Here is a 12,932-nt window from a genome sequence, read left to right on the forward strand (position 1 = left end):
CACTGGATTGATTGAATTTCTGCTCATTGTTTCCATTCTGCACCCCATTTTTTCCATTTTTTCCTGAGATTATTAGGAATGTTTTATCGTAGGGTATTATTAATTTTCTCTTTAGTGGCCTCTTTATCACATTGTCACATTGTCCTTTTTTATAATTATATATCTTTTGCAATAATTATTGCTGAACAATATTTCCTATTCAACATTTCTTGATGTGTGATTCAATTTACATTTATTTGGACTACTTCTTTCAGTATTTCTCTCAAAGATAGAGATACTCTGCAAGTGCTTTTATTTCTGAAAATGTCTCTCTGGCCCTGACAGAGGAGAGGTCTTTTAGATGCTATTTCCGACATCATTTAGCTTTCACTACTGCAGATAAAGAGTTTTCTTATTTCCTTAATTCTTTCTCTAAATAATCTTTTCACAATTAGATTTAGAAGTGTTTTCTATTTATAAATTTATTCTATACATTCAAGAATTGCGCCAGATTTGTACATTGAGTTCCTATTTGTGGATGTGGAGGAGTTTATAGCCTAGTTGTGTCAGCGGAGGGAGATGTGTTCGTGTGCTAAGGCCCCAGTGCAGGTACAGGTGTGTCTGGGACTGGCACTCTTGGGATGGCTGATGGAGATGTGTGGTGGGTAGTCATACAGGCATAGAGGTCAGTCATGGGGATGTGGGATTGACTGGTAAAGAGCCAGAACAATTAAGGCAGAGGAATTGAAGACTCTGCGATCAGGAATTGTAGGATGAGCGATGCGCGGCTCATGGGCAGCAAGGCATGGGAATCAGTGAATCTGAGGTTTCAGTAATGGCTTCTGGGAGTAGTCTCTGGGCACCAATTGGCACTTAGAGCAGATTGAAGAGTGGTAGTGAGGAGTTAGGTACCAGGGTTGATGATAACTTGAAGGACCTGTGAAATCAGATAGTATAATGATGTAATAGAACAGTATGTCCTTTGGATATTTTATAAAGTATTTAAGCACTCCACAATTATTGGATATCTAAATGTTTCTCATCTTTCTTTTTTATTAACCATGTTATAGTAAAACTTTTGCACTTAAATCTTTGTACAATATGGGATGGGATGATATTTTAATGTTGTAGCTCCAGAAATAAATTTTTGAGTAAGGCACATGGGCAGTAAATGATGTATGTGTCCATGTGTGACATTGGCACACTTCCTTCTCTCATCTCTACCTCTACCCATCTGTTTTCTCAGATCTCTGCCCCTTTGTCCGAAGAGCCAAAAATGACCAAGTCCCTGGTGAGTTCTTATTTGTTCATCTGTTTATTTGTTGCTTTCTTTTACTTTTAGAGTGGATTTTAGGAGACATCTAACAATTCCTATAGTAAGATGACAAGACTAGATAAATAAAAACTAAGATCAGAGAAAATGAAGATGAGACTGTCAACCCCGAGTCAAGTTTAGAATATATGATCTTATACAGTTATGAACTTTGAACTGTTAAATTGTCTCTGATCTTCCTGAAAGACATAGCAATAATGGAAATTGGATACATGGTTTATATTAATAAAATTAACAAGTAATTTATTTCATCTGTGGTAAAGATTTCATGGTTCTTGGTGTTTGAGAAATTTTTTGATAGATCTTCAGATAGTTAATGACAGAATAGTCTTCAACAGCAACCCTACCGAAAGTGCACTAACAGGCCAAGCGTGGTGGCTCACACCTGTAATTTCAGCACTTTGGGAGGTCGAGGTGGGTGGATCACCTGAGGTCAGGAGTTCCAGACAAACGTGGCCAACATGGTGAAACCCCGTCTCCACTAAAAATACAAAAAGTAGCCACAGTTTTTCTGTTACTGTCTTATAGAACAGTGCTTCTGACACTTTACTTGCATTTGCATTTGAATTCAGATTCTGATTTAGTAGCTATGGGATGAGAATTTTTATTTCTCACAAATTTCCACAGAACATCAATGCTCCTTGTCCCAGGACCATCTTCTGAAACAAACTTGAGGTTTTATCATGAATGGAAGTTGAATTTTGTTTTATGCTGTTTCTGTACCAATTGACGTGATAATGTGATTTTACTTGTTGAATCTGTTGGTATGGTAGATTACACTGATTGATTTTTTAATATTGAACCTGCCTTGCATCCATGGAATAAACTCCACTTGGTTGTGGTATATACTTTTTAAATTATTTGTATTTGCTAATATTTTGTTAAGCGTTTTTGTATCATATTTATGAAGGGTATCACTCTTTTTTTTCTTTCTGTCTCTCTCTCTTTCTTTTTTTTCTCTTGGTACTGTTTCTGGTTTCGGTATCAGGATAACCCTGGCCTCATAAAATCAGTTGGAATGTGTTCCTTTATATTGATTATTCTGCCAGAGATGGTGTATAGTTTGTGTTTTATTTTTCTATACTTTGTCCAGTTTTTGTGTCAGGGAAGTCATAGCCTCACACAATAAACTGGGAAGGATTCCCTTCTCTTCTCAGTTTTTTCTGGAAAAAACTGTGTAGAATTGATGTTAATTATGTTAATTCTTCAAATATTTGGTAGAATTCTCCAGAGAAACTGTCTGGGTCTAGAGATTTCTTTTTTGGAAGTTTTAAGATTACAAACTCAGTTTCTTTAAGAGTTACGGGGCTATTCATATTGTCTACTTAATATTGAGAGGCTTGTGGTAGTTTGTGTGTTTTTAGGAACTGTACTCTTTCATCTAAGTTGTCAAATTTATGTGTGCAGAGTTGTTGGTAGTTGTCTTAGTCAGCTCAGGCTGCCATAACAAAGTACCATAGACTGGGTGGACTAAACAACAAAAATTTATTTTCTCACAGGGAGGCTGGAACTCAAAGATCTTGGTGCGAGCATGGTCAGGTTCTGCTGAGGGCTCTTTTCCTGGCCTGTAGACGAAAACCAGATTCTCACTATGTGCTCACAGGCCATTCCCTAGTGACCGCCTGCCTGCCTGCCTATGGAGAGAGAATCTCTCTCTATAAGGCCACCTGTCTTATCAGATTAGGACCCCTACCTCGTTTAACCGTCATTACCTCTTAAAAGCCCTATCTCCAAATACAGTTCCATTAGGAGTTAGAGCCTAAACATATAAATTTTTGGAGGACTGAGAATGTCTTGATTTCCACGTTCTCCTGAAGGATATTTTTGCCTGATCCAAAATTCTAAGTTGATAGTTGTTTTTTTTTTAGCACTTGAAAAATGTGCTACTTCCTTCTGACCTCCAGAGTTTCTGATGAGATATTAGTTAAAACTGCATGTTCATTTTCTATTGCTGCTGAAATAAATTATCAAAAATTTAGTTGCTTAAAATAACACTTTTTTTTTTTTTAACATACAGTTCTATATTTTAGAAGGCTGACATGGGTCTTACTGAACTAAAATCAAGGTGTCAAAAGGGCAGTATTCCTTTCTACAGGCTGTAAGAAAGAATCTGTTTTTATTTTCCGTGACTTTTCTAACTTCTAGTGGGTGCCCACATTTCAGTTTGTGGCCCTTTCCTCCAACTTCAAAGCCATCAACATTGTATCTCTCTGACCACTCTTTTGTAGTCACATCTTTCTCTGACTCTCTTTTATTGCCTCTGCTTTAACTTTTTTTTTTTTTTTAAGGCAGAGATTTGCTCTTGTTGCCCAGGCTGGAGTGCAGTGGTGCGCTCTTGGCTCACCACAACCTCTGCCTTCTGGGTTCGAGCGAGTCTCCTGCCTCAGCCTTCCAAGTAGCTGGGATTACAGGCATATGCCACCACGCCCTGCTAATTTTGTATGTTTTAGTAGAGACGGAATTTCTCTATGTTGGTCAGGCTGGTCTCAAACTCCCGACCTCAGGTGATCCGCCCGCCTCGGCCTCCCAAAGTGTTGGAATTACAGGCTCCCAGTGTTGGAATTACAGGCATGAGCCACCTTGCCTGGCCCTCCTGATTTAACTTTTAAGCAAATTTGTGATTATATTCAGCCCACCTAGATAATCCAAAATAATTAATCTCCCGATTTTAAGGGCAGCCGATTTAGCCATCTAGATTTCATCTGAAACCTGACTTCCCTTTTGCCATGTAACCCCACATATTCACAATTTCTGGGAATTAGGATGTGAACATCTTTGGGGAGCCATCGTTCTTAGTATCACACACTGTCATTCCAATTGTTTTTCTCCTGTGGGTAATGTGTAGTTTCTCTCTGAATGCTTTCAGCATTCTTTCTTTGTCTGTAGTTTTCAGAAGTTTGACTAGAATTCTTTCTTAGTGTGAATTTCTTTGTTTTTTTTTTTCTTTTTGGGATTTGCTCAGCTTCTATCTGTAAGTGTATATCTTTTGGGAAGTTTCAGAAATTTTCATTCATTATTTCTTCAAATACTTGTTTAGCCCCCATTCAGCCCCCATTCCTTTCCCTTCTTTTTCTTTTTCTGGACCTCCAATGACACAAGTGTTAGATTTTTTATTACTGTCCCACATGTCTCTGAGGGTCTGTTCATTTTTTTCTCAGTCTGTTTTCTCTCCATTCTTTAGATTAGATCATTTCTATTTTATTTTCAGGTACTCAGATTATTTCTTCTGTTGTCTCCATTCTTTTGAGCCCATCTATTGAGTTTTTAATATTGGTTATTTTTTAGTTCTAAAATTTTCATTTGATTTCTTCATCTCTTCTCTGTTTCTTTGTTGAAATTTTTTTATTGTTTCAAGTGTGTTCATATGTTTATTAAAACATTTTTATGAGGACTGCTTTAAAATCCTTATGAAATAATTCTGATACATGCATCACTTCAGTTTTAGTATCTGTTGATTGGTCATTTCCTTATTCAAGTTGCGGTTTCCTGGTTCTTGGTTATTCAAATGATTTTGTAATGTATGGTGGAAACCTTAGACTCTAGATCTTATTTGAGTCCTCTTTTTTAGCAGGCGTCCTCTGGGCCAGTGTGGGAATTGGTAGGGCTTGCTGTACTACCGCCAGGTGGATGTGAATTTGCAGGTTCCCTACTTGAACTCTGTTGACAGTCTGTGGGGAGAGACACCTCATTACTGCTAGTTGGGGTTGGCAGTTCAGGCTCCCCAGTAGACCTCTGGTGCCATCACCTTGTCTGACAGGAGAAGGTACCTTGTTTCTGCTCTTCATGCTGTCTTCTCTGATATTGTTAGGTTGGATGGGGCCTCGTTACCTCTCAGAGGGATGGAGGTCTTGGATTTTCATCTGGCCTCCTCTCACACCATACCTGTGGTGATGGAAAGACTGTCGCATTACTGCTAGGTAGGAATGGAAGTCCAGCCCTGATGTGGCTCCCACTGGCATGGCAGGAAAACTACCCATTACCACTGTGCAGAGATGCAAGTCCCAGCTCCCCAGTTGGCTTTTTCTCCTACTACCCTATTGTAGTGGAGGGGCATCCCCAGACAGCCAGGCAAATACAGGAGCCTAGGCTAACCACTGAGTCTTTGCTGATGAGAGATAAATCAAGTCCACAGTTTTTTGTTGTTTTATTATCTGTGGTATTTGCTTGGAGTAGGTTTTGTCTAAAAGTTTTTTTTTCTCTGTTGCCCCTTTCCTGGTCTTTTAGCTAGAGAGTGTACTTTTTTCCAGGCCTTTTTGTATGCACTTGTTGGTGTTTCTGGATTGTAGGTTTTTCGAACACCTGGTCAGGGCTATCTATATGAGGCCGAAAGACACAGAGAGCTCATTACTATTTAGCTTCCTGGTTCCTGAGGCCCTTAGCCAGGGTGCCTATTTTTCTTTACCTTTCAGAGTCTCTGTATGTTAGTTTGATGGATAATGTCTATGGTTTGCAGATGAGCTTAACAGGCTGAGTCAAGACAAGTGCATCTGCTGTATCTTTCCAGGAGTGGAATCCAGCTTATTGATTTTGAACAGAGGACTTCATATATTAAGCATAGTCTTATACGTTTTGTTCAATTATAACTGCCTCTTTGTCCTTTGCATTTGAACTTTTAAAAATAAGTATTTCATCTTCAATGTCATGAACATTTTACCTATAGTTATTTAGTCAAATTGTTCTTTGTGGTTTCTTAGAATAAAACAGTTGTCATCTGCTCTCTTCACCCTCAAATTTCAGCTTCTCAAAGGTAATCACTTTGAACTCAGTTTACTGTCTTTTGCTGTTTACTTTCATATGTCTAAATAATATGTTTGTATTGGTATTTCTAGGCTTTCAGTCTTAAGCAGTTATCTACAGATAACACAATGGAAATAAGGAATTAGCTTTCTTTCAGACACTCAGGCCCTTGACACTCATGTACACATTTTTCATGTAACCTCCTTCTAATATGGGTATTTTATTTATTTATTTATTTAGTAGAGATGGGGTTTCACCATGTTGCCCAGGCTGGTCTTGAACTCCTGGGCTCAAGCGATCCGCCCACCTTAGCCTCTCAAAGTGCTGGAATTGTAGGTGTGAGCCACCGCGCCCAGCCTAATATGGGTATATCATAATTTGGGGTAAATCAATAGGCTGCATTTTATTATGATGATGATTTTAACAATATTCACAAGTGAGCCATTTACTTTTTATGCAGTGCTTTTTGTTTTACCTGAAATTATAAGTCTCTGGCTTAATTATTTGTTTTGTTTTCCATACATACATATACAATATATATTATACATATCACTAATTCATCTCTAGTCTTCCCATGTATATAAATACCTTCTCAATATATTACAATATGTTAAATAATAACAGTAATATAAACATTAATACAGTGCTTACTATATGCTAGGCACTATAAGCATTCTCTATTACCTAATTCAGTCACAAACCTTGTGAGTTATTACTGTGGTTTGGATATTTATCCTCTCCAAATCTCATGCTGAAATTTGATCCCTAGATGGTGGCTTGTATGTAATCCCAGCTACTCAGGAAGCCAAGATAGGAGGATCACTTGAGGCCAGGAGTTTGAGATCAGCCTAGGTAATATGGCGAGACCCTGTCTCTTACAAAAATAAATAAATAAAAAGAAATTTTAAAAATAAAAGAGGGCTGGGCACAGTGGCTCACGCCTGTAATCCCAGCACTTTGGGAGGCTGAGACAGACAGATCACAAGGTCAGGAGATCGAGACCATCTTGGCTAACATGGTGAAACCCCATCTCTACTAAAAATACAAAAAAAAAATTAGCCGGGCATGGTGGTGGGCACCTGTAGTCCCAGCTACTCGGGAGGCTAAGGCAGGAGAATGGGGTGAACCAGGGAGGCGGAGCTTGCAGTGAGCCGAGATCACGCCATTGCACTCCAGCCTGGGCAACAGAGCGAGACTCCATCTCAAATAAATAAATAAAAAATAAAAGAGAAGTTTGATCCCAGTGTAGGAGGTAGGGCATAATGGGAAGTGTTTTGGTCATGGGGACAGATCCCTCATGAATAGATTAATGCTGTCTCTGGGGAGGTGGTGAGTTCTCAATCTTATGAGTTCCATGAGAGTTGGTTGTTGAGAAGAGCCTGCTACCTCCCATTCTCTCTTTCTTCCTCTCTTGCCATATGATCTCTGCATACACCAGCTTCTCTTCCCCTTCTGCCATGAATGGAAGCAGCTTGAAGGCCCTCCCCAGATGCAGATACTGATGCCGTGCTTCTTGCACAGCCTGCAGAACCATGAGCCAAATAAACCTCTTTTCTTTATAAATTACCCAAGCTCAGGTAGTCCTTTATAGCAACAGTAAACAAAGACAGCTATCAATAATAATTATTCTCATTTTACAGAGGAGGAAAACTGTTACACAGAGAAGTAATTTGCCCAAGATCACACAGCTCCTGAATGACGAAGCCAGGAAAATAAGACCCAGGCCGTTGGCTCTAGATTACATGCTATTCATTTCGGCTCTTTAAAGAAACTCCTCTTGGAGTTGTCGAGCTGCTCATAGTTACTCTCTATCTGATACTCAGCTACTGGCATGGGCTGTCCCTTCCACATGATACTAGGAATTCTCCTTGTGTTTCTCAAATGTTAGATCTCTTGAGTCTCAAGAAGCTGGGTAAGACATAGAAATGGATTGTCCTGTAGAGTCTCCAGAACGAATGCAGCCCAGCAGGACCTATTTTGGACATATGACCTCCAGAACAGTGACAAATTTATGTTGTTTTAAGGCCAAAGAATACAGGTGACCTCTAGAAGCTAGAAAAATCAAGGAAATTGACATTCCCTTAGAACCTCCAGAAGGAATACAGCCCTATTGACACCCAGATGTAAGCCCAAGTACAATTATTTAGGCGTCTCTAAGACTACCCTCACTTATGACAGAAACTGCAAGCTCAGGAATCTCCAAGACCACCCTCAGTTTCAATAATTCACGAGAAGGACTTAACACAACTCAGGAAAGCCATTATACTCACGCTTTTATAGTTCATTGCAAAAAGAGGATGTGGATTAAAATCAGCCCAAGAAGAAGTGCTCAGTGTAGTATCACGGAAAGTTTCAGGTTACTGAGTTTCTCATTAGTATTGTATTTTTAATTTCAAGGACTCTTTTCTTCAGTTCTGAATGATCTTTCTAATATTAATGGGTCCAATGTTTTCTTTTTTTTAAATTTTACTTTAAGTTCCAGGATACATGTGTAGAACTTGCAGGTTTGTTACATAGGTATACGCGTGTGCTGCACCCATCAACCCATCATTTAGGCTTGTTTTTTTGTTATTGTTGTTCTGTTTTGTTTTGTTTTGCTTTGCTTTGTTTTTTGAGATGGAGTTTCGTTCTTGTTGCCCAGGCTGGAGTGCGATGGCGCGATCTCAGCTCACCACAACCTCCGCCTCCCAGGTTCAAGTGATTCTCCCGCTTCAGCCTTCCGAGTAGCTGGGACTACAGTCACCCGCCACCAGGCCTGGCTAATTTTTTGTGTTTTTTAGTGGAGACGGGGTTTCACCGTGTTAGCCAGGATGGTCTTTGACCTCGTGATCCACCCGCCTCGGCCTCCCAAAGTGATGGGATTACAGGTGTGAGCCACCGTGCCTGACTAATTTTGTATTTTTAGTAGAGATGGGGTTTCTCCATGTTGGTCAGACTGGTCTCAAACTCCCAACCTCAGGTGATCCACCAATCTTGGCCTCCCAAAGTGCTGGGATTACAGGTGTGAACCACCACGCCCGGCCCCCATCATCTAGGTTTTAAGCCTGCTTGTATTAGCTATTTGTCCTAATGCTTTCTCTCCCCTTACCCCCCGACCCCTCGATAGGCCCTGGTGTAGCTTGTTCCCTGCCCTGTGTCTGTGTGTTCTCATTATTCAACTCCCACTTATAAGAGAACATTCAGTGTTTGGATTTCTGTTCCTGTGTTAGTTTGCTGAGGATGATGGTTTCCAGCTTCATCCAGGTCCCTGCAAAGCATGTGATCTGATTCCTTTTTATGGCTGCATAGTATTCCATGTTGTATATGTACCACATTTTCTTTATCCAGTCTATCATTGATGGGCATTTGGGTTGGTTCCATGTCTTTACTATTGTAAATAGTGCTTCAATAAACATACGTGTGCATGTGTCTTTTAGTAGAATGATTTATATTCCTTTGGGTATATAACCAGTAATGGGATTGCTGGGTCAACTGGTATTTCTGGTTCTAGATCCTTGAGGAATTGCCACACTGTCTTCCACAATGGTTGAACTAATTTACATTCCCACCAACAGTGTAAAAGTGTTCCTATTTCTCCACAGCCTCGCCAGCATCTGTTGTTTCCTGACTTTTTAATAATTGCCATTCTGACTGGCATGAGGTGGTATCTCATTGTGGTTTTGATTTGCATTTCTCTAATGATCAGTGATGTTGAGCTTTTTTCCATATAATTGTTGGCCACATAAATGTCTTCTTTTGAGAAATGTCTGCTCATATCCTTCACCCACTTTTTGATGGGATTGTTTTTTTCTTGTAAATGTGCTTAAGTTCCCTGTAGAATCTGGATATTAGACCTTTGTCAGATGGGTATTTTGAATAGGTAATACATGCATATGATTTAAAAGTAAGAAAATAAGTATATAGTGAAAAATCTCCCTCTTTCTTTTCCTATCAGCCCATGTCCTCAATCTGGATAACTAATTTTTTTAGTGTGTATTCAAAGTATCATTATATAGACAAAAACAAATAGGAAAAGTATTATGTTCCTTCCATAGAAGATGGTATACTGTATGTATTTCTGTAACATTATAATTTTATTTTCATTTATATTTAAGCCTTTACTATTGAGAAATATAAAATGCATTATAAATATGCTCTTGTGAACATTTCTTTCAGAAGTTATTTCTATCCAAAGGCAAGGTCTTGCTCTGTCACCTAGGCTGAGTGGAGTGCAGTGGTGTGATCCCAGCTCACTACAGCCTCAACTTTCAGGGCTTAAGTGATCCTGCTACCCCTGCCTCCCAAGTAGCTGGGACTATAGATGCGTGCCACCATGCCTGGCTAATTTTTTTTTTTCTTTTTGTAGAAATGGCATCTTGCTATGTTGCCCAGGCTGGTCTTGAACTCCTGGTCTCAAGTAATCCTCCTGCCTCAGCCTCCTAAAGTGCTAGGATTACAGGACTGAGCCACTGCACCTGGCCCCTCTCCAACTTTAGTATATGATGTCATACAGCTTTGCAAAGTTGTTATGCCAGTTTGTATTCCTACTAGTAGTGTGCAGATATGTTTAATACTTTGTGTCTTTACCAGTACTTGGTGTTTTCGATCTTTACAATTTTAGCTGTCTTGGGGAGTTTGCAGATATCTCATTTTGGATTTAATTAGCATTTCCCTGGTTACTAATGTGATTGAACAGGTTTTCAGAATTTTATTGTCATGTACACTTCTTTTAAGAATTGCTTGATTCATTCCCCCCCGGCTTTTTTTTAACTAAGTTGTCTGTAGTTGGTAATGCTTTTTGTTGTTGTTGTTGTTGTTTTGATTTTTTGTAGAGACAAGGTCTCACTGTGTTGCTCAGTCTGGTCTCAAACTCGACTCAAGCAATCTTCCTGCCTTGGCCTCCCAAAGTACTGGGATTACAGGCATGTGCCACCGCACCCAGCCTGTTTTTTAATTTATATTCTTTATACATTTTGTGTACTATCACATTGTCATTCATGTATGGTCCCCTAATATAATGATGAATATACTCTTTCTGTCTCTCTCGTTCTCTCTCTCTCTCTCTCTGTGTATGTGTGATTTCTATCTACATCACAAAAAGCTTATTTGTGTTGTTCAGATATTCTGTATAGTCCTTATTTTTTGACTATTGCATATTTGTTTTATGTATGAGATCTCATCTCCTTTGTAACTGGCTTGTCAATTTTCTTGCAGAAATTTTCCTATACGTGCCAAATTTTTGTTGCTATATCTAATGATTAATGAATGTAATCTGGTTAAAATCTCCCAGAGTAGGGAGGGGGAGTCGGGAAGTCTCCCACTGCGTGTGTAGATTTATCAGTTTCTCCATGTAATTTTGTCAGCTTTTGTTTTATGTATTTTAGATTGTCATTCAAAATATGAATTATATTTTCCTGGAGTACTGGTCTTTTTGCTATTACATGGTACTGAAATTTTTGCTTAAAAACTTAAGAGTCTGTAATCGCAACACAGTTTCTGTCTATTTTATTAGAATCATTTGGCAAAATGCATTTTAATATAACTGAAATCTAAAAATTACAGGCTTAAACACCTCAGAGTTTATTCTTTCAAGCAAAAGAACTCTGAAAGTATTCATTCATGGCCTGGTGTCTTCACAAACTCATGCACCATTTTTTTCTGTTCTCTATGTCATTCTCATTTTGTGATTTTCAACCTCACATTACTCGATGGTTCCCGAGATTGCCTGGGGTTGCATTAACGGAGTCAGCGTTCCAGGCCAGCAGCATGAGGAGGTTGGGGAGGAAAGGGGCACTCACACCTTCTCCTTTAAAAAATGCCTTCTCAGAAGCATCACCTGTATCTTTGTGGCCAAAGCATAGGTTCCTGGTTACATTTAAGGTAGGCTGGGAAAAGAGAGTCTTAGTGTACCCAGCTAAGAATTCATGTTCTGTTATTAGGGAAGAAAGGATGAGTGAATGTTGGAAGACAGCTAGCTATCACTGTCACATCTCCTAAATACAAAAGCCAAAATTTATTTGTCCTTTGCTTTTTTCATCCATCTTGGCATTCAGCCCCATCAACTAATCCCCACATACATTCTAAGACGTTACTCTCTCCTGACTCTGTCTGATTTCTCAGTTTTTATTGCTGACACCTCTTCTTCAATACTGGTAATTGTTTCAGATTCTTTTCTTTACATTCTCCTTTATTAGGTGTCCTCTCAAGCAGTCTTATTTACTCAGATGATTTTAGTTATTAATTATCTACTGGTGACTTCCAAATCTTTATCTTCACTCTAGGCCTCTGCCTAACTTCCTGCCTAACTTCCTTCCTGTTAATTACAGGGATTACACATGCCTGCCTACATGTTTAATCCCTGTAATCTCAATATGTGCAAAACGTAAGTGATTTTATCTGGTTCCCTTTCTCCAACCTTTTCCCATTCATCAATCTCTACTTCAGTATATGACACCATAATCTCAGAGTATACAAAACGAATAATTGAGAATTTCACTTTAGTCCCTCCTTTTTCTTACTGCATCTATCAATTCTAATTACTGTCTACACCAATTTCTTTTTCTATATTCCTGTTAAATAATATTTTCCCCCCAACTTAGGTGTTTTATTCTTTCACACGAAATATTGCCTGGACTTCCACTCTTGCTCATTCAAATGTATTCTCCATGCCATTTCTTGATAGTCTTTTTTTTTTTTTTTTTTTGTAAGCTGTAAATCTCTTATTTTAAAGTTTATAGTCCTTTCAACAAAATCAAGCATCCTTTTTTCTATTGTTGTGGAGTTCAATCTTTTTCTTTTTCCTTTTCTTTCTTTTTTTTTTTTTTTAATTATACTTTAAGTTCTGGGGTACATGTGCATAACGTGCAGGTTTGTTACATATATATACTTGTGCCATGTTGGTGTG

At 38.8% G+C, this 12,932-nt stretch overlaps 1 protein-coding gene across 5 annotated transcripts in view; it reads left to right on the forward strand.

The window, feature by feature from the left end:
* The window catches only part of ZNF484 (zinc finger protein 484), a 143,323-nt gene that overhangs the window by 105,437 nt on the left and 24,954 nt on the right, over positions 1-12,932 (forward strand). For 4 of the 5 annotated variants that reach the window (XM_037998646.2, XM_037998647.2, XM_007969841.3 and 1 more), the window contains one exon: positions 1,226-1,270. The exons of the other annotated variant lie outside the window; for it this stretch is intronic. In XM_037998646.2, coding sequence (XP_037854574.2) covers positions 1,226-1,270 — 45 coding nt within the window. The remainder of the gene's footprint in view (positions 1-1,225; positions 1,271-12,932) is intronic. 5 annotated transcript variants of the gene reach the window in all.

Source organism: Chlorocebus sabaeus, chromosome 12 (genome assembly GCF_047675955.1).
Source record: "Chlorocebus sabaeus isolate Y175 chromosome 12, mChlSab1.0.hap1, whole genome shotgun sequence".
NCBI classification, from domain to species: Eukaryota; Metazoa; Chordata; class Mammalia; order Primates; family Cercopithecidae; genus Chlorocebus; species Chlorocebus sabaeus.